General features: G+C 38.6%; 1 protein-coding gene across 2 annotated transcripts in view; it reads left to right on the forward strand.

Moving 5' to 3' along the window:
* Positions 1-22478, forward strand: part of STK31 (serine/threonine kinase 31) — a 37254-nt gene that overhangs the window by 4900 nt on the left and 9876 nt on the right. For both annotated transcript variants that reach the window (XM_084507682.1, XM_084507683.1), the window contains 15 exons: positions 439-794; positions 2301-2490; positions 4321-4436; positions 5223-5382; positions 10046-10168; positions 12776-12955; positions 14523-14639; positions 15651-15770; positions 16249-16380; positions 17705-17806; positions 18750-18830; positions 19128-19253; positions 19956-20081; positions 20389-20475; positions 21319-21468. In XM_084507682.1, the coding sequence (XP_084363808.1) occupies positions 439-794; positions 2301-2490; positions 4321-4436; positions 5223-5382; positions 10046-10168; positions 12776-12955; positions 14523-14639; positions 15651-15770; positions 16249-16380; positions 17705-17806; positions 18750-18830; positions 19128-19253; positions 19956-20081; positions 20389-20475; positions 21319-21468 (2166 nt within the window). The remainder of the gene's footprint in view (positions 1-438; positions 795-2300; positions 2491-4320; positions 4437-5222; positions 5383-10045; positions 10169-12775; positions 12956-14522; positions 14640-15650; positions 15771-16248; positions 16381-17704; positions 17807-18749; positions 18831-19127; positions 19254-19955; positions 20082-20388; positions 20476-21318; positions 21469-22478) is intronic.

Here is a 22478-nt window from a genome sequence, read left to right on the forward strand (position 1 = left end):
TGAAAGGCTGTTAAACAGTGTAATTCAAATATCTTTCCACATTACTTTTATACTGCTGTTCAATAGTGGGTCTTGTATCCTTTAAAAGACTTGAATAACCCTATGTTGCCAACTTCCTTTGAGAGTTGGTGGGTCTTTGGACTCGTCACCTATAAATGATGCTGAATTCTTTGGAGTTGAATGCTGAGGGAGTTTTGCTATTGATGTCCAGTCTGACATTGGCAAAAATTAGACCAGAGACAGTCATTGTAGGGATGCACCATTGTTTCAGAATAAACGTGTTAAGCACAGGAAGCTTTATTTTGTTTTGCTCTTTGGGCTTTGGTCTTAAACATGCCTCTTTTTTTTTTTTTTTCTTTCATAGAAGAAATATAGCTGATTTCAACTACAAGTATTTAGAATGATGAGTACACAACATCAACATACTCTATTTTACAGGGGAAGAAGTTCTTGGGCAGCCTAGTTTTTGAAAAAGAAATAAAAGTACGAGAGAAGGTCAAGCAGAAGGATGGTATCATCGTTGTCCAGGCAGAATGTGAGAAAATAGACATTGGAGAAGAAGTGGCCAAGGCAGGGTTTGCTGAAAAATGCAGATCTCCAGGAAATGCTGAAGATGAGGAACGGAGAGAAGTCGATGCTATGCAAAACCAACATCAGAAGATAAAAGTCCCAGTTCCCCTGTGGGTGAACAGGCCTGGTCGTGCCCAGAGCAGCCGTCCAAGTGGGCTCTTTGACCCTGTGTCTGCCAGCACAAGGAGTGAGAACGCTGCTGGGAACCGTATGGTTGTCACGAAGTAAGGCCGTGGGGTTTGTGTGAGTGGCCTGATGAGCTTGGTTGCTGGGTGTGTGGAGATGTGAAGACGGAGGGGAAAATGAGCATCTAATGTGCAAGGTTCATTTTCTGTCACTCCAGCATCTACTAATAGTGGTGCTGAGTGGAAGGGAAGTACATGCGAGTCTGTGTGGTGGCTGTAATTAGGGCATCAATCCGCAGAGAAGCTGTTCGTGTTGTTGCGTGTTGGATAGCTCGTTCTTCCTCATTTGTTTTCCAGGGAGACTTCTCTAGTATATCTTAACATGGGATTTTGAGAAAGAAGGAAGGGGTAGCAGCTATTAAACAGAGAAGGAGATGCAGTGAACCTCAGTTGGAAGTGAAGGTTGCAAGATATCAGGCCTCAGTTATAGGCAGTGATGTTTGTTTATGCATGTGTGTAATTTCCACGCACTTGTCCTTGAGACTCCTGGTAGCTATTCCCTGTTTATTTACTCATATTAAAAACTCATTTTACATAAATGTGTAACATAAAAGTACATTCACCTAGCAGGACAAACATATTTTGGTTATTTATTTGTGTAGGAGTGTAACAGTGTGTGCTTATGAGAAATAAAGCCAGCAATTGCAGTCCGAAAGTAAGCGTTAGGGGATAGTGATGTCTCTGCAACTTGTAATTACGTTGACAAGAGGTAGTGGTAAGTTGGCAGTTCAGTTGTCGGAAATCTTTTAAAATAAACTTGTCCTACAGTTGCTAGGATTGTCATGGCAACAGGCTGCTGAGGAAGACGTTTGTGGGTGGAAAAGATGGTGCTTGGCATTCAGAGAGGTGCGATGATGTAAGAAGTAATGTTCTTCCAAAAAACCACCCCACAGCATTCCCCCTCCAGCCACCTTCCCCTAAAAAAAAAAAAAAAAAAAAAAAGGGTTATGTTCCATAATCTGAGCTTCTCAGACATTTTAATGAAGCTCCTGAGGGCATGCCCTTCCACATACTAGCATAGTATTCCAATCTGTGTTACAATTAGATGACTTAGGCAAGTCTGTGCCATTAACAAATATGAAATGAGGTGCTCTTCCAAAAAGTCCGAGTCCATTGTAAAATGCCTCATTGTGAATGCTTGGATACTCTAATCTGGCCTGAGTTAGGTATTCTCCAAATCCTTTTATTAAAAAGAGGCAAAAGTAGGGAGAAGACTTGAATTACGTTGGACACTGGCTTTTCTGGGTCTGCAGTGTGGTACTGTAATCCATTTTTTGGATGGGAAAGAGATCTGATTTAGTGATATGAAAACATAAGGATTGTCTTCAAATGATGTGTGCATGCTGTTAGTTTATAACAGTCTCCACTCTTATAAGAGAATAAGAGTAGAGAATTGGTAAAGAATTAAAGAGTAACTGTAGATGCTTTTCTAGTCTTTTTGTGGTGTTCTGTAGTTACTGAAACTACTGTAGCATGAAAGAATGCACATCATGGTGGGTTATTTTTAATTTCTCTTATTTTTAATTTCTCTTAATTTCTTTAAAGGGAAAAAATGCTAGCTTCAGCCCCAGTGCCTAACAGAAGTTTGGCACAAGTAAGACCAGATCAGAAGCTGGCTGAAGAGATTGCAAAGCTTCAAGTGGATAAAGAAGCTCTCAGAAAGGAGAATGTAAATCTCTTGAGGAGGCAGAAGGAACTAGAGCTGAAAGTTGAGCAGCTGAAAGATGAACTTCAGGTATGTGGAATTGCAAAGAAGGTGCTTCTTTCCTGGTTGCAGATGTGGTTTCTTCATACTGCTGTGTGGAATCCAACAGGACTGACTGGTTGACCAAAGACAGCTCCTGCTGGTGCAGGGAGATGCTGGTGATGTGTTACCACCTGTGTGGCAGTCCAGGCTGCCCTGCCTTGGTGTGTGAACCAGCTTGTTGCTGCACTTGCTGCTGCACTTGCTGCTTTGGATCTGGGTGTTCAATTTGAGCTTGGGGTTTTGCACTTTGTGATGAAAAACATGCTTTGTTTATAATGTTGTCCACACCTTTTTTCATCACTTAAAGGCTAAAACAACTTTCTGGATGTTGGGCTGAAAATTCCAAAGTATCACAGAATCATTGCAGCTGTTGAATTTTAGGACTGGATAAAAATGTTTGTTTCCTTCATTGCTGCTGAATAGAAAAGATGCAGATACCACATAATTATGTTTCTTCCAGAGGAAGTTCCTGCTTAATACTATGTGAGAAGCCCAGTACTTAGTTACCAGTAGGCTTAAAAATTCTGCGTGTGATAAAAGGCAGTAGAGAGAAGAGATTGTGTGAAAGGATGTTGCTCTTGTTTGAGTTGAGAAAAATCTCCAAATTCTTAACCTGTACAGATAAGAGAGGAAAATCTGCCATTTCACCAATACATTTGACAACCCCAAGCCTGAGATTGCTCATAGCTCTTTCCTATTTTTTCTTGGGGTAATAAAACTACTCACAACCAGCTTTGCTACTCAGTTACCTCTGCCTAGAATATCCGCGTTTCTCCATACACTGCCTGACCTATTACAGTGCAGATTAATCAACTAAAGTTACTGTGCTTGTGTATTCGTCTTAACACTAAATTTACAAACAACAGAATATGGGTCTGTAGTGAAGAAAAGTTACTTGAATTCAATGTATTCTTAAAAGCATTTACTTTATATATCCTGATTTTTTTTTTTTAAAGTTGCTTCCTACACGATTTAGTTACTTTTTGGTGCTGACTGCAGGTGAGCTGATTTGAAATGAAAAGTTGTGTACGTTCTGACAATCTTTGGTCCCTGATAAAAACACTGAAGTATGCAATAATGTGTTTTAGAAGAGATAGGCGCTACTTTGAGGGGTACTTCAAAAATGCTCTACTGTCATGAGACTTCAAGTGCTCATCAGTAAATACAAAACTATTTAAGTCTTTCTGTGTGGGGGTGGTCATGTGTTTTTTTGTCTTTAATAATAAAGATTATTTCATTATTTAAAATGGGGTTTATAAGAACTTTTTGGTAGTATGAGAGCAAGCACTTTTAACTTTAGGCAGTCCTTTGGGGAATACAGCCTAGTGGGGTTTTTCTTGCTTTTACCTTTTTGTTCTGAGAAAATTCTTTATGGGAAGGTCACGGTGGTTGTACATACAGCAAGAGTTATTTCTGCACTGTTTTGAGGTGTGATTATGACAGCAAGGAGTTGAATGTGGTCCTGAACTTGACTTCCCTAAACTTGCCTTTCTGAAAAATACCTCTGCGTTCAAAACAATTCCTTACTGTCTGAAAAGTTGCTAGCAAATGGGGAGCAATTGAAGAAACACGCTTAAACACATCACTACTAAAACAAAAGGAAGAAAATGAACCATCAGCCTGTAAGAAGCTATTAAAAAAAAATGAAGTCTCCCTCGTTTGTGTCTTTCTAGCGCTTTTGTTAGTGTTTCAAAAATGTCTGTGTCTTTGTTTTTAAACTTTTTTTTTTTTTGAAGTCTAAATTATGGTCTGCATATTAGTAACCTCAGCTGACTCTCTTTTTCTGAAACATTGCTCCAAAATCAATGAATGATTCAGGGGGAGAAGGAAGCATCCAGGCAAACTGCTGAATGTTTTGAGGAAACCTTACGTAATTACATTGGAACAAAAATGAGAAATTTGGCTGCTAATGTGAAAGTATTGAAAGAAATTAGGTATGTATTTGTTTCTAAAATAGTACGTTTTGTCACTGCCCTGTTTATCTCTTGAAAGCATGCTTTTAGTTTCCCAGGTACTAAAGCCATGTTTTATACAGAGCTTGGGAAAAACCCTTTCCCGAGACCAAGGCTGAAACCTAAGATTTTTGTCACATTGGGATTTGTGTTGCCTGCTTCTGACTACTCATCAGATGACTTAGTTAACTTCTGGTTCTTTGCCATGGCTGGTAGATCTTTCTATTCCATCTTAAAGGAAAATGCTCCTTAGTAAATGCAGCTAATTGTTCAAAGTACCTGGGCAGTCACAAGTCCCTTTAGGTTTCTGTCTTGCTGATAGAGGTGTCTCACTGGGTAGCCAAAATTGCCCCTCAAGTTGTAAAAGAAGGGACAAAACTTCTAAGAAGGTTTAAGAAGTCCTTTAAGAAGGACTATATATAATATACATCGGTTTATATGTTTGTGACAGATGAATGAAGAAATTACTAGGGGAAGAAATGAGACAGAAGAGAAATTAAGAGCAAGAGAGAATTTCCATATAGTCACGTTAATACTGAGATATAATGAATATGTTCTTGGTACTTCCTCCTTTCTCAAAAAGGGATTTAACAGCTGAGTGAGTCAACTTGCTGCTACTGCCTTGTGGAAGAAACTAGGTTAACATGGCAGGTGCTATCTGAAGGTCCTTATGTTGAAGAGGTCTAAATAGCATTGATTTTTAAAATGCTTGAGTTCTGGGGAAAAAGTATTCTCTGGGTATGATGCTGTTTCTTCCTTACTATTTAGGCACACAAAAAAGAATGCTGGTTTTGGGGAGCAGCTTTCACAAGCCATAAAAGTGGTTACAGAAGGATGTTTCACTGTTCCGTGTTCCCTGGAAAAATTGCAGAAGCTTTGGACAGAGTATGACTTGGCTCAAGAGATGATTCAGTTATGCCAAAACGTGGTAGGTTGGAATTATTTTTTGTCACAAGCACAGTAGTTCAGTAGCTGTTTACAGAGTGTTTTAGTCTTGTAAGTGTAGCTTGATATGAGCACAGAATGGAAACCTCTGCCAGGTAACATCAGAGCTTTGCTACCTTTGTCATAGCCGCTATGTTTATGGAGTGTTATTTTTCTGTTAAATGCAGACTTTTTGGCACTCATGATTTTTATAAGGACATCAGAGCATGGTGGCTAAAGGGCTTATTTTCTGTAATAGTTAAACACTTTTGCTGTGCAGCTGGTGTATCCTTAAAACCTTTCGTAAAGCAGCATGCTGCTACACTAGTATATGCTTCCCTCCCATGGAGATGTGCAGGGAGAGCAGTATGCAAACGGCAGTTGTATTGGCTTGCACAGGGGAAAGATGCCATCTAGCGTAGCTTTGCAGCAGCAGCAGTCACCACAAGCCTGCTTGGTTACGTAGAAATAGCTGTGATGATTTAAAAAAAAAAAAAAAAGCTTATGTATTGTGTCTCTCATGTAAGGAGGTGCTGCTTTTGAGAACAGGAGGGTCGCCTGCATTGTGGTAAGGCAGGGAGGGGAAGGTAGCTGTGCAGAGGGAAGATGACAGCAAATACCTATGAGTATTTTCACCTATAACCTAAACCCTTTTAAACATATCTGCTTAAGAGGAATTGCTGCATTGCGCTGAATTTAATACCTCGTGAAATAGACTAAAAAATAATAAGCCACATGGAGTTCTGAAATAAGTTCTGTTTTTGTTGTTTTTGCAGGGAAGTGTATTAAAACATGGGTAGCATGACATGTTCAGTTGCTGTAGGTGAAAACTGTTTCTTTTATTTACTAAAACCTGAGATATAAAACATGACAATGTTAAACTGTTAATACACACATGACATTTTGGCCTTGCCTTGTATAGGCCAGTAATGTATAGAAGAATAACCATTTTTTTTCCTTTTTTCTTCTTTGAGTTGACAGCCCCGGCAAATAGTGTTCTTCTATGAGAAACATGAAAAGAGATCTAATTCTTGAAGAGTGCTTGAGGTTTTTCTGATGGACAAATTTGTTGGAGCACGTTAGACTATCTTGATACTGCCATCCCTTTTAGTTGTGAAAGGTGGCTAACAGTGAAGTTATGTCTGTAGGACGCATGATAGTGTGTTACACTGTTAAAATAGTTGAAATACTATGGAAAGGCAGCACTATGCTTTTCCACGTGTTTCTTCAGCCATGTGTTTGTGTTGGTGAGGTGTGACCTCACATGGCCCGATTTTTGTTAAGAAATGAACCCCTTCCTCCACTTCTGACATTGTTCTTGCTTGCCTAAACTAAAGCGTAAATGAATGGCAGCACAAAATCTTACGACTTTTAAAGAGTGTGCCATGGTTTTTGAAAATTCATGCTGTCTGAAGAGGGAAAGTTGTGACACTACCATGACAACTACTTTAAATTGGGAAATGTAGAGAAGACAGGAATTCTACTAAGTGTCAGGTATCCCCCAGAGTGCCCAAGAACCATAAAGTATTTGCAAATGGGAAAGTGTGCTTAAGTGCAGATCTCCCTGAAGAATTAATTTATTTTTTAAAGATGGATTGGTAGTAGCTGGAAGCAGGATGTTTCAAGGGTCTTGCAGAACTTGTCTCAGGTATTCTGAAGGTTTTGGGAGGTAAAGTGTGCATAACATGAGCTTTGGTGGCATCCTGCTAAAGCTAGGGTAATGAATCTGAAATAAAAGAGTATCTTGTGCTACCAATATTGTCCTGTTTTTATCATACACTTTAGGTGGTGTTTTTTTTCCCCATGAGAATCATTTTTAGTTTAAAATGTATTTTATGTGCTGTAACGTGCTAGAGTCTTTGTTGCGGTATTTCCAAATACAAGAAATGTCCAAGATGCATGTGGTAAAACGGTGTGCTTGCTATTCTGCTTGTCATCCCTTCTTAAATTATGTTGGCTAGAGGTAGGATAACATATTTTTGATTATGACATCAACATATTTGGTTGTGCTAACTTTGTTTCCTGCTTAGTTGAAATGAGATAATGAGATACCCTGTGTACAGGAAGCCCAGTGAACCCAAACAGATGGGTGAAATAGCTGCCTATTAAACTATAACAGTCTGTTTTAACTCTGTTTAATCTGTCAATTTATCTGTCAAAATTGACTTTGCAAAGTTAAATCTTGCTCTTCGGTGCATAAGCATTGTGCTGTTCCTTAAACCTCCCTCTCTCCTTATCCCAAGTCTCATTTGTTTGTAAGCTCTTAAGAGCAAATGTCTTGCTTTAGGATAAATGTAATACATCTTAAACGATACTGCAGGGGAGTAAACCCAACAGAATTTGAATGTAGAGAAAATGGCATTTCAATATTCATTTTCTGGGGTTTCATAGTTTGTTAGTGCTGGTTTAACTTGATTACTACTCACATTTTTTTCTTTAAATCATTGAAATGTGTAGTGGTGATATTCTTGTGTTTTATTCTTTTTTTATATTTTTATTCATTTCTTTAATGAAGAATTTTTTGAATTAATTTAATTAATTTCATATCTGGATGCTACCCCAACTGAAGATGGGTGATTGAATGGTTCCTTCCTGAATAAGGTGTTAATGTAATGAATGGATGTCTTAGAAACATAAAAAGATAATCAGTGAACTGAGGTGGTCCTTGCGCATGGTTTGTGTAAAAATAACGAAGGTCGTTCTTCTGGAGAGAAAGTACTTTAAAATGTTTCAAAAAATAATTGTAGAATTTGATGTAAATTCTGTGCTCAGTGTAGGAAGGATACGTACTCAAATGGGAGGGATATTGGTGCTGATCATTTAACCAGCTCTCTTACAAAATTTTACTGGCAGGATGGCAGCTTTACAGATGAAGAAACACAAATGATTGAAGTTGCCCTGATTGTAATGTAGGCGGATAACTCAGTGTATATATGTAACACAAACACTGTATGTTCAGAATTGCAGTATTTTATGGAGTGTTGCTTAATTTATGGTTTAGAGCTAGAAGCCGATTCAAGATTTGTTTTATTGAAGACTGTAGTATACATATAATAATATATTTATTATTTAGTTGTTACATTAAAAAGAAAATGTTGGGGAGCAATTAATGAGGTTGCTGATGCAAGAGCTAGTTTTAACTATTTCGTATACTGCAAAGTAGTAATTTGCACTAAAGAAAGCCAAAAACTGAGGTCAAAAGTAGAAATAGGCTCAAAAAGCAGATTAGAAAGTGTCTGTGGAAGGGGGTGTATCTTTATCTTGAGGCCATTAAAGCAAGAAAGCATTGATGAGGTGACTGCACTATGCATATCCTCCTTTTACAGTCTTTTGTAATAACCCCATTGCTGGAGCTCTCTGAAACGAGATGGAAAGGTAGATGGGCATCTGGCATGACTGGGTCTGGTGGTTGGGTGGTGGTGGTTTGTTTGTTGTTGCTCGTTTGTTGAGGGGTTTGTTGAGGGGTATGAGACTGAGACACGAGTAAATTTTCTAGGTGTAGTTTGAGAAATCTTCATCCTTCTAAAGGAGTTTTAATTCTACTGTCTACTATTGCCATGAGCTTAAGTCTTTGCAAAATACTTCTATAAATGTAAAATGCTTTTAAAATACTTAATGCTTTCTGAAGTTATGTAGCAGGTGTTTCCTGAGGCATCAACTGTTGTGTGTACCCACTTAAATGGCATGCAGAGGAAGGAGACTTGTCCTGTGGTTCTTGAGCTGTGTCCTGACTTCATGAAGTGTCATTCTCTCCTTTGTAGAACGTTGAATTTCCTTAGTGTTGGACTAGTATTACTTGGAATTTGGTTGGTTGGTTAAGTCTTTTACTGCACTTAAGTCTTTATTGCTGTAGTTTTTGAAGCAATATTTTGCAGAAATTTGTCTTGGAAAGTGTTCTTTTTGGCAGGCGTCCTTACACATTTTTTTATGCAGTGTGTTAAATATTCTTTCTCAAGCTAGCTCATGTTTTACATACGTAAAACAGCAAGAAGTCTGTAAAAACTGTGTGTGCTTTTGGTTACCAGAGATGTCCAGAAAACGCAGAAGTACCTATTAAATAATCATTGTTGTTCTGTCTTTTTATTCTTTGCTTTTCTTTCTTTTTTTTTTTTATTTTTTTTTTAATTTTAACTGCAGAAGCAATGCTTTGTGTTTAACTTATATGGTAGAACTTAATTCACTGATCTTTGTTATTTAGTCTGTTACTGTCTGGCTGAATAATATCTGCTCAATTGCTAGTCTGGGTTTTATGTTTTAAAGTGGTGTATGCTGCAACCTGAGTTTTTATTCATAGCTATTCACTGTCTTTCTCTAATGTCTGTCTTTCATTTACCAACCATTGGATCTAATTCAGTTGTCTGTTACTGACAAAAATGTTTCTAGTCTGTTCTCTGGATACTTACAAACTCTTGATTTAGTCATCTTCTAAGCTTTCACAGGATAAAATAAATTCAAAAACTGAACCTGTTTGTGTATATGTACTTATGATACAGATGCATTATATTTATATTATATATTTTGTTAGAGTAGATGTCAAAATGAAATTAGTTTTTTCATTCTCATCAGTTGTGTATTACATATATTTTGTGGGGTTACCACTTTTTTCTGTCACTCTGTGTAGGGGGAATTTGGGTGTGAGTTGCTCACTCGCTTTTCCTTCTGCATAGGATGAAAGAGATGAATTGATTATCAAGAGAAATGAGGTGCAACAGAAGCTGTATTCTGCAGTTAATGAATTTATTTCAGAAGTGGATCAGCTGTTCCTCTCTGAGCGCTCAAAAATGTTGCAGGTAGGGCAGAAGCTTTTTACTGATTCTGAAAAACTGGGAATCTTTGGAGATGTTTCTTAAATGTTACATGCTTTGTAGTTAAGGACCTCAACAGCAGGAGGTGAAGCTTTAGGTTACACTTCTGAGGTAAGTTGTACATCTGACACTTGTTCTCAGTATTATTTGTGGTCATGGTCTTTGGGATGTTTTGTTTCTGAAGAAAATTATCTTGGATTTGAGCAAGAGTTTTCTCTTACTGTACTGTATTTGGTGACTAACAAATTCACAAAGCACAGAAAACTTAGAAGGCGAGCACTAGAGAGAACCTACAATTAACAAGTCAGTGCCTTTCATGGTTGGGTTATATGCTCTCCTAGATCTCTCTGTTAAGTCGGCTGTGTAGTTTGGGCTAGTATGGCAAAGTGCGGAGTGGTTAAAGCATTTTTTGTCTAGGAGGCTTGTTAAGCAGTACAGAATGTCACGTCAATACTGGGAGTCTTCTTATCTCTCCCTCTCTTCTCTCCTCCTCCCCTTCTCTCTACAAGTGAACCCAACAACAGAAAGTGGGGGAGTAAATGAGGAGATAGGCTCTGTAGATGCAGTAGGAACTCTTCAAAATTAGTCTTACCAATGGTAGGATTATCAAACTGGTGTTTCTGGGCTTTTTTGTTAGAAATACGTTATTTTCGTCTTTTAAACTTCAGAAATACTGCTTGGTTTTATTTTGATTGTGCAAGTGTTTTTGGAGAGGGAGAAAGGTTAGCAATGGTTTCAACAGCTTGTCTGTACAAATTCTGGAGGCTTACTCTCCTACGCCTGTACAAGATTGGGTTCCTATGAAAAACACCCCAGTTACAGGCAGCACGCAGAATTGTGTAAGGTTGGAGCAGTATTAATAGAAGTAAAGTGTGGAATTATTTTTAAACACCATTCAAGTATGTTTTGATGCATTTATTTTTGGTGCTAGTCTGATATGCAGATGAGCATCTAATTAGAGTTTAGATGAATAGCATTTCATGGCTTTCTGTCACTGGAGACCCTGTGTAGATCCTGCTTCTCCAAACAGGAAAACTGGTTTGTGTTTAGTGTGTGTTTAAAGGTTATGCTGTGCTAATCCACTAGGTGGTAGACATTAAACATTCTCTGGATAATTGTACTGCAGTGAAATTGTAATATAATACATATTTCTTAAATACTTGAAGGGGTACTGAAATGTGTCTGTGTGTGTTAAATGGGCTTTGTGCTTTAGCTTAAAGGTCTTACCTTGTAGTAGAAGCTAGATGATCAGAATAGCTTTCCCAAACGAACCTCTTCGGCAAAAATCAGTGAGAACCTCGGTTGCCGTGTTTCAGAGCTTAAGAGGTCACACTTGCACTGTCCTGGAGAAAAGAATATTTTTCAGTGCATCTCAGAACAACAGGAGCTTGGGAACTAATGCCTGTCTCACTGAGGTTGTGCACTGCAAACCCAGCCCATCACACATTTCTTCTGACTTAGGTTTTATGCTTTCTAGTAAGAGCCATTGCTGGCCTGAACTACAGACAAACTCCAGAAGCTTCAGTCCTAGCTGAATCCAACTGACTGGGGCTGGAACATGCAGTTGGGTTTAGCTGCCTGATTTCCAACTTGTAATATTACGATGGTTAAGAGGAAGGTTGAGGGTATGGATATGTATGTAAGTTATTCCAAAGCAGGCTGGGGTGTGAGCTGAATAGTTGTCAGCTGTCCCATGTTAGCTGCCTGCAAGCATGTGTTTCCTCTGCTGCACAGTAAGCCTACAGTAGCTTGTTCCTCCTGTTTTGAGTTGTCACACTTAGCAGGCTGGTTTGTGTACTTGTGGACCATGGAGCAGTCTTTGTATGGTAACTTGTTATCTTGCTGATAAAGGTACTAATGCTTTAGGGAAGTGTGTTTATGTGGAAGATAAATGGGAGGAAATGGGACTTAACTTATAAGACTCTTTTCCTTGAGGACAGTATGATGGAATACTTGCAGGTGCTCTTCTGGTGTGACTAGTTTTTGTAAACGTGGAGGACATGGCATATTATTTAAAAAAATAAATAAAAAAAAAGGTTGGTCCAGTCAAATCCCTTTTTGTAGGAAGAATTTTGCCTCTTGAGCTATAGCAAGTTGTATGCAAGCATACTGCAGCTCAGATATTTTTGAGCATGAGACTGCATGAGACTTCCTACCCAGTTGCATGGAAGGCTGCTTTCTGGTGCATTATAAACTGAACCCCTTCTTGCTCTCTGTCCTAAGGAGCATAACTTCACAGTCCAGCCCGTAAGGTAGAAGAGACTAGAATACGAATGACATGATATGATCTGCTAAGCTTTTTGTGGTGTTTTTCTTTTCTGGGTTTTGGAGGGAGAATCAGACTGTAGTGTGAGATCCATTTCTGCATTATGTTCTCTGAATAGAGGTGCTGCCACTGGATATGAAAGGAAAGTGGAATACAAAAAAAACTTCGATTAATGCAGGAAGAGGATTTTGTAATATAAGTAATGTTATGTCAGGAGGTAGTACCAAGTCTTTCTGCATTAAATGTCTTGATTTTTATTTATAGAATACTGCCGCAAAATTATTTTGTTTTGCAAACCTGCTGATTTTGTTTGCTTTGATGCACAGGAATTGTCTGGTTCTCTGGAGATGGTTTATGGTCAAGTATCTGAAGTGAATGACTCTGAGGAGGTGTTTCAACAGTTCTTTAAATGGAAGTGTGCTGAAATGGAGGAGTTTGTTCACATCAGAAATGATACAGATGCTGCTTTGAAAATTCTCATTGACTTGTTCAGTGGTATCTTAAAGGTAAGTCAAGTAAGTCCACTTCTCCTGTCACGGAAAAAGATGAAGCATGACGTTTTATCTAACTAAGCTTGTGTGCAATAGTCCTTAGTAGGGACAGCTGCCTTTGGCAGGGAGCTTGTGCATATGAGCAGTGGAACTAAATGTCAGCGCCTTGTTGCAGGGGGAGAAGGTGTGTGTTGAGGAACAGAGTGCTAATTTATCTCTGTGCTTAGCATACCTTCGCGGTGAGCTGGTACCAAGTGAGGGTTTATGCTTGTCTGTGAAAGGATGTCTTTTGACTAAAGATCAGTGCTTTTATGCAACTATAATATATCTTATACTCTATCTAATCCTTATGTGACTGGAATACTTTCATTAGTCCCTTCAAGTAGCCTTTGGATAGAAATTATTAAGATTTTAAAAGGTGCTAGTTCATAAATGCTGCTAAAGGAGATGAAAGAGCACTGTAAATGAGGACTTAACGTTATTGGAGAAGCCAATCTGACTCAAAATAGTTTAGATACAGATTGCAGGCAAATATATAATTTTTTTCTCGTTTGGAATATTGAATGTGGAGAACTTGTGCAAATAAATTACCCACTTTTAATTGCGTTTCCTATGATGTTTGATGCTGAAATACCACATAGATGCTGGGGCTCTTTTGATCTGAGTTGTAGAAAGTTGGGGGCATTAGAGCAAGTATGTCTACACATGGTATTTGTCTTAAAAGGTGGTAAACTGTGGAAGTGGGTTATCGCTGAGCTCTGTTTGTAAAGAAGGTGCAAAGTTGGGAAGTAACTTTCTCGCTGTTCTGCTTCTGTGCTTAATACCTGTGTTCTTGCTGAATTTTGAACTCTTAATCTTACTGAGAAGACTGTAAGTTGCTCTTTCTTTATTCCTGCAGACCCACCTTCATTGATTGCATTTTCTGCTGCACTGTTATGTGTAAACATCCTCAGACAGTATCAATGTAACCTTCCTGCCAGTGTGAACTGTGCATAATCCATCAGTGTTTTACCATTTTGTAGTGAATAGATATTTGCATTTTGTTGTACCCAGACCATTTACAGTGGCCAGATGTTGTTATGAGTAACAGTATGCCTTAACCTCATGGTAAATACTGTTCAGTGGCAGCATAGACTTGGTGCATGTTGTGTGCAGCATAATGTTTATGAATTACTTGCAGATATTTATAACCATGTCAGTTATTAGACTGGGAGAACGTACTTACCTGCAGGTGGGTTTGCGTGATTGCTGTGTGCAATTCAAAGTGCTACTTTGCATGTATGCAAGTGACTGAAGTACAAAAGTGACTAAAGTTTGTCAATGTCATGATGAACTCATTTACCTGTTTCAAACCTGAACTTTTCCATGAACAATTCAACTCTTTGCTTGGTGAATCATGGCTACATTAGTTCTAGAAATTGCTGTATCACTCAAGTGTCAGGTAGTTAAAGGTGATATTTGACAGAAATTCTGATTAGGTTTCCAGTAGTGTTCGTTCTTTGTATCGTCTTTTTGCCTGCTCTTGCTGTCTTCTTGCTAAGTTCTAACTTTGAATTACATGGCTGTTTTTTTTTCTTTGAAGTGTTTTGACCTGTCATCAGAAACATCTTCAGATTTCGAGGAAGTAGCTGTCAATGTGGATGAAGTTCTCAAAGAGGCTGAGTTGAATATTTGCAAAGAACTGAAGACTGACTTAACAGTAGGTTCTAAGCATTTTTGTATGTTTTATACATCTTTGATTTCAGTTTCAGGCTTCACTTAACGTACCAGACAAGTTTGTTCACTACAGAACAGCATTTTTGTTCTTTGTGGAAGTATGATTAAAAAGTCACTAAGGTTGCTCCTTACAGAGAAAAGAATGTTTTCTAGGCAACAGGCAGAGGACAGCTTGGGGGTTACAGGAACTCAACTCTGTAACTTGGTTAACTAAGAGATACTGAGAAAACTGGTGCTTCCCTCTGTATGCACAGAGAAGCTCACGTTTCTTTGAGCTGCTCTGAGTTTTGGTGCTTGCCCTGACAGTATATACCTAAGTAAGTTTCTGTTGCATCTTGTGGATGCTTATGGATAAACTTTGTTTCCAGTCTTAGTGACAAAATGCTATACATCTTTTTGCATTGAGCAAGTGTTTTTGCCTCACTGGGAATCTTTTTCTGATGCTTGTGGTAACTTTTTCTCCAGTTGTGTATCTTTCCTGTTCAGTGTTTCCTCGGTTCTCTTTTGCTGACTCTTTGAGGTACTTGCGTTGTCCCTGCAGTGAGCCCCTTGTGTGCCAGAGAATGATCAGCAAATGTTGAATTTGTGCTCTAACTACAGAACAGCACACCAACAGTTTATCCTGCTTCTGACTGCTATCTGCAACAGAACCAGCGACTCCTTTGCAAGAATGGTTGCTTACTTTGATGCTTCATATCTATTAAACTGTTCTATCTTCAGAAACATTAAATGAAAAAAACTCCTTCATAGTACGTGGAAATGGATCCTCTGCATGGAAGTGCTGATGAATTTTATTTTCCTAAAAGTATTGGATGAACTCTTAGACTTACTAATTTCTCCTTTAGTCGTCTTTAAGAAGAGGAAAAACTGATAGACAAGTTTTTCCAGTAACAGTGGAATTTCTCAGTAAAGGTTTTACAAATGGAACATTGGTGGTATGAATGGAGAATGACTCAATCTTTAATATTGCTCTTGTGTCTATAATTCAATCTAGGAACATGGTGAGGCAGAGAAGGGAATAATTATGAGTGCATACAGTAAAGTTGTGCATAAAGTTCATGAAGAGCAGAATCTGATCACTGTCATACAGAACAGATACTTGGCCAGCGTTGAGGTTAGTTTATGCCTTATTTATGTCATGCTGACCTGTATTAGTAGCACTTTCTGACACTTTAAAATTTTGTTTTTTCTCTTTAATTTTATAATGGAAATTCTAGGTGTAAGTTGGTGATGAGAGATTGGTTGGGTTAAAGTTTGAGAATAGCAGTTGTGTGTTACCTCAGACAAGGTTTTGTTTCAGCTAAATGCAAAGCGTGGTGTGTTTGTGTGGTTTTCTTTTCTTTTTTTTTTTCCCTTAATGATGAAAGCTGGAATCTCTGGATTCACTGCAAATCTGTAGTATGTAACTTAAGGGAACTCAGGTTAAGTAGAGTGTCTTCCAGGAGGTTGTTAATGTCAGTAAAATGAAACACTATTTTGTGGGGAGAAACCCTGAAAACTGAATTCAGATAGGCTTAGGGCAGTTTCTCTAATGTATTGGAGTAAAGCATATTAAAACAGAATGCTTGAATGTTTTTCTGTTTTCTTCCTAGTTCAAAAAACAAGCTGAGGAATGGCTGAATAAAAGTCCTAATATTGACAACTTACTATCAATTAAGAAAACTGTGAAAAGCTTGAAGGCCAATTTAAGATGGAAACTGGCTGAAAAGAACAACCTTGAGGAAGTATGAAAACATTACAGGTTTTGTTATTTCAGATTCATTTAGGAATGTAAACCAAATCAGTGGTAACTACATTGAACAGTTTGTACCTTCTGTACTTCAAAGATACGTTTTTCGTGTCCCTTCAGTCAAGACTTAGTTGCTTGACATGAATTTGTTTTTAACTTTATGTAGACGTTTTTTCAGTCCCTAGCCACACTACCGATGCTTTTAACTAGCTGTGTGAGGAGCTAAATACCTGCATTTCCTTCATGTCAAGCTGGGAACTGCAGTTAGGTAACACTATCTTAAAAATCATGGGAAATCCTTCACAAAATGCAGCTGCTGTGCAGTCTGAGACAGCTCTGGAAGGAGCCCTTCTGGGAAGGAAAGGGAAGGGGTCCCTCTGGTGGCCGTCACTGCTCAGTACTGCATAGTCTGGTCCTGCCGTTTTCACCCTGCTGGTTGTGTGATTTACTTTTTCTGCAATGCCTCCTACACTGATCAGTCTGAAGGGTGATATTTGTGTGCATAGTGCTTGCTTTCCTGGAGTTGGTCTGCCTTACCTCTTCTGTTCAAGTGTGTAACAGCAAGTAAATTAGACTTCTACCTTAACCTGCAAACCTTTTCCTATGAGCCATATCCACTTTGTTCATAATGTGTGTACTTCCCTTTTGGAGGCAGAAGTCAATGTCTGTTCCAATTTTTAGGGTTCCCCCTTGCCTGTCAAAAAAGTTGAAAGAATGTAAAAGTTGCCTCTAGATCAAATAAACAGCACTGATGCTGGCACAGATGCATAGATCGCACATTAATTGCTCTGGAGATGCTTAAGGAAAGAAAACCTGCATGTGTGTCTTTGTAAGCATTGTAAAGGGACAGTGATCTCCCAAGAAGGATTTAAAATGAGGGACATTGATGAAAGCCACTGGTAAAAGGATTCTTGATAAATGAGGTGGCGTGAGGTGAATGCCCACTTAGGGAAGAAAAAAGTGAATGAATTAAGGAACCTAGTTTTGCTGGTAGATGAACAATATTTCTGTTATGATTATGTGGGGTCAGGTAATTTTTTTTAAACAAAATAAAAAAAGCTCAAGCTCTTTGACTTAAGAAACGAGTAGGCAAAGGGAACATTTCGTCTGTTATGTAAATAAATGGTGCACCCTTCCCTGTGGTCAGGTTATAGGGGAATCTCTTAGGTTTCCAGGATGGAGACTGAACCTTCAGAATGCATTTGACTCCAGAACTGTGATACTGAAACTGCTTTTTAATCCTGATATAGTAGATAATTGTTGTTTGGTATAATAGCAGAATGGGAATTGTATGCTAACTTTGGTTATTCCTAACGCAGTCTGATGATTGCAGTGAGCTTGAAATGACAAGAATAAAAGAGGAAATTGCTGCTCTGCGAAATGGGGTTCTTCAGGAAATATACAAGGAACGTGAAGAATATGTAAGTATTAAATTATTTAGACAGCTAAAATAAAGCTCTGCGAGGCACATCTGCATTTCAGTTGCTTTTAATGTATGATGTGGATACAAAAATCACATTTTTAAAGTTCAGTGTTGAATGTTAAGGTGGCCCTATTTGGGCAGAATCTCTGGGAGATGGAAGGGAGGCTGATCAATTCTTTTTTTTGTTTCTGTTTGGATGTTGTCTTTTCAGACACTTCTTCGCATCCCCTTCCCCTCCCCCAAATGGGGTGAAGTGAGAATAAATGAGCTGCAGTTCTTGATCCAAAGAGCTGCAGGTTAAAGTGTAAGCTCAGTAGCTGAAGGCAGACTGTTCTGTGTAAGTAAGGCAAGTGTTTACTTAGGAGTGGACTAAAACAGGGTTTTGTCCTGAAGTGAAGGAGATCACCCTTTCTCTAAGTCCTCTCTATGGAGGGAAGAATTGAAACCATCACCTTTTAGGAAGTAGAAGAGCACCAGGGATTGCGATGACGATGTCTTACCTCTGAAGACATAGCATTTGTGCAAAATAGTTACCTTGCATTGTGGATGTGTGAGATCTGTAGATGCTTGAGTGGTTTGATCTATGTTACTACCTGGTTCCTGTTTTCTTTGGTTTCATTCTAGTGAAGCTGTGCCCTTTGTTTAGGCCTACTAAAGGGTATTGTAGAAAAAAGGGGGATGTCTTTCCTTCATAGCACATGAGTTCTTCAAGGCCTTAACTTTATTCACCCTTAGAGCTTTCCAAAATTTATCTGTGCGTATTGAAATGCTGTATTAGCGTGTGGGGTGGGGTGTTGTCACTTCCCTGTCTTATTTTGCATGGTGCTACTGAAAGTGGAACAGACATTGATATCCATTTGAATGTCCTGGTCCTAACATTGCAAACATTAGTGTATATGGTGTCAGAAGCTAATGACCTGAAGCTTGTTTCCTTCATCCAGGAGAAACTTTCCATCTTGGTACAGAAATGGTTCCCTGAGTTGCCACTTCTTTATCCAGAAGCAGGAATTCTAAGCTATATGGTAAGCTGAGGTTGTGGTTTAATCTGTCAGCTATTGTTTAAGGCACTCTCATGGCTGTGTGTCCTGCTCCCTGCCCTTCTGGGTGGTGATCAGTATTTTGTTAGCTGCCTTACAATGGCATTTTGTGTGCAGCCAGCCTCTTGCTAACAGATGCGGTAACTTCATTTTTAACAAGCCCCCACTGTGTTTGTGCTTTAAGTTGATTGAGGAAGAGAAGAGAGAGTCAGAGCCTGTGAGTGTTGCTGGCTGTTCATACTGTACTCTTATTCTGACTGTCTCTGTGTATGTGTGCTTCAGAATTCAGGTGGGCTTCTGTCGCACAGCCTGGAGCGAGACCTTTTAGATGCTGAGCCCATGAAGGAGCTGAGCACAAAGCGGCCGTTAGTGTGTTCAGAAATGCAGGATCAGAAGGTTCTTCTAAAGGTAATGTTGGTCCTGGCTTTCAGTTAGCGCTGCAGGTGAGATCCTGACCCAGGAATGTGCTGATTCTGAATGAACTCTGCTTTTCCTTTTGTATTCCTGCATTTAACAACCCTTTTCTGATATGTGTTTTCTTTTGTCAGGGCCTGTAGAACACAAGACCTTGTTCTCTGTCTGGATTGCTTTCCTGTTGCTTACTGATTTTTCACTTCTTTTGAGGGCAGCTGTAGTGAGCAGTGCTTCCCCTCTGCTGTCTGTTCTTTCTCGTATTTGGTGAACCCTTTAACTTGTTTGTTACTCTTTGTTTCCAAAAATGCAAATGCTGTTTTGTCTTTCAGTTGATTCATCACTGTGAAACTTCAGAAACTGCTGTGTTCCCCTTGTCCTTTTTCTTCTCCATTGTGCTAGCAATTGAGAACCAAGGGTTATAGTATCAGGGGAGGCATAGTTGAATTTTTCTCTCTTTTTTTTTTTTTTTTTTTACTTCTTAAATGGGAGACTTGCTTCTTGTTTCATTGTTACAGACTTCCTAAGCATTAATGAATATGAGAGCAATTTATGACAGTTGTTACTGAGTTCTGTGATAAATAGAAGAGTTATTTGATGGAACCTAATGGTATGCCTTTCTTTAACTAAAAAAGTGTCATGCAGTAATGTTACAGACATTAGGAGTTAGAGCTTGGGTGTTTCTGTTTTGTTTTTCAGGGATACTCTGTAGATGTGAGCTCAGAAGGCAAAGTGATTGAAAGAGTTGCCAAGTATCACAGGGCCTGGAATCAACAAAAGGAGAAATCTGGCTTATTACAACTGTTGTTTCTTCTTTTTTGCAAGGCAAGATTCAAACTGATAATGTTGCTTGTTTTTTTTTTTTTTTTGTGGTTGTTGTTGCTTGGTTGTGTTTTTTTTTTTAATTTTAAGCAGAAAAACTTTTAAGTTGGAATTTAAGGCTTTAATATTTTTTTTGAGTTGGAATATTGAGTCAGAAAAATATTTCCTTTGGGACTTCAGTTTAGGTGAACTTATTTTCTTAGTAAACATCAATTGATACATCACACATCTAATGCATGTTAAATTTTCCAGTGTTCCTGATATTGGAAACAATGTGTTCTTAAACTTTTGTTTGTTTTTGTTGTTAAAGTCTGATCCTCTGGTGTATTTAATGGTCCCATACTACCCAGGGGCAAGTCTGCGAGCTTTACAGGCTGATACACCTTTAACTTTACAAGTAAGTGTAACAGATTACCAGCATTTTCCTTTTTGTGTTTGGTCTGAACTCTTAACATTGTGCTGTATATTATGCTGCGGGAGGTGTGTGAGCAGTCTTCTTTGGTGGCTGCCAGTGACTATACAGAGTTGCACAACGTGGCTTGACTAGCATTTGGTCAAGCAGTAGGCTATGGTTTTCTAAAAGAGATTTTGCTTGGTTACACTTCCTTCTTTTATTAAAATCAGTGCCTCAGCAGTACTGCTAGTACACTTCAAAAATTCAAGAGTGAATATGGTAAATTTGTAAGCAGAGGCATTCTTGTACCAAAGTTTAGAGGATTTATGGTGGGGGGGAGGCTTTGGGGTGTGTTTGTGTGTGCAGGAGTTGTTCTTCTCTCTCCTCCCTTTCCTTCCCTCCTCTCCACACAGTTTATTGGCATTTTGGCTAGCCAGCCTTTCTCAAAGAAACAGTAGCCAGAAGCCAATACAGTCTTTTCCCTAGTTATGTTTGATGACTCAACAGCTTCTGTCTGTGAACTTGGAGGCACTTGTAAATATATGTATCCCAAAATATATTACAGGGTTTTAAAATTGTTTATTTTTGTTTAATGTTAGTGAATTGTTAACCCGTGGTTACCTTTTGTTTGTGAAACAAAACAATCAGTTGACTGGCTCTGCAAGTCAACACAGTCTTACTGGGAATTAATCCATACTTTATAAAACAATTGTCAGGAACTTTGAATGTGTGCAATCTTCAAATAATTAGAATGTTAGTTTTGGAATAGAAACATTAGATACTGGTGTTTTTTTTTTGGTTCTTCCATATCTATTTTTGTAATGAACACCAAAATTAAATCATTAGGAGACATTAAAAGTGATGAAAGGAGTTGCCCAAGGTCTGCAAACGTTGCATGGAGCTAATATAGTGCATGGATCTCTGCATGGAAACAACATTTTTGCTGTGAATCGAAAACAAGGAATCGTTGGAGACTTCGATTTCACTAAACCAGAGGTAAAACAAAACCAAAAACCAGCTAAAAAAAACAACCTAGTGACTTTTAGTCAGTTATGTATCAAGATAGATGAAGTATATAAGATCTATTGATAACTATTGTGCTCTGCAGTAGGATTCCTGTTTGATGTTCTGAATGGGGTTGGGTGGTGTGAGTCTTGCTGAGATTTTTGTAAACACAATCTGATTTTGGATGGGGAAGAAAAGGATTATCGAGCATGAGCCCTTATTAAGGAAAACAGTGAAATGGAAAAATTCAGAAGTTGCAGTACTTGCTGGTTGGCTCTTTTCTATGTTTACTGGTAATCAGCATCAGCAGAGGTAAGAGTAGGAACTTGTTTGAGGAAAGAATAATCTAGCTCTTGCATGCAGTCTTTGCATGTCTATGTGATAGGTAATGAGGTTCTGCGATGTGTTTTAATCTGTCTCAGTCACCTAACAAGGTTATACATGCTATCTGTATAAACATACCTGTATTTATATGTATTTTTCTTTAGTCCTCAGTTTCTGTAGTAAAGAATTTCATAACCATTTTTGGGGAAAGCCTAATGTTCTTTAAGAATACAATCTACTCCCTTAGTGTTTTACTTCGTTTACATGGCAAAGTCTCTCCACTACTGGTGTATGTTTTTGTTGTCACATTTTGACTTTCTAAACTGAAGTTGATTTGAGCACATCTGTGTGCTAGAGGTCTTCATGTTTATTTAATTTTTATAACAATGTGTGTTATGTTATTATATAATATTAGAATCATAGAATATCCTGAGTTGGAAGGGACCCTTAAGGATCATCAAGTCCAACTCTTGACACCGCACAGGTCTACCCAAAAGTTCAGACCATGTGCCTAAGTTCACAGTCCAATCTCTTCTTAAATTCAGACAGGCTCGGTGCAGTGACCACTTCCCTGGGGAGCCTGTTCCAGTGTGCAACCACCCTCTCTGTGAAGAATCCCCTCCTGACGTCCAGCCTAAATTTCCCCTGCCTCAGCTTAACCCCGTTCCCGCGGGTCC

This window comes from Aythya ferina (genome assembly GCF_964211825.1).
Source record: "Aythya ferina genome assembly, chromosome: 2".
Taxonomy (NCBI): Eukaryota; Metazoa; Chordata; class Aves; order Anseriformes; family Anatidae; genus Aythya; species Aythya ferina.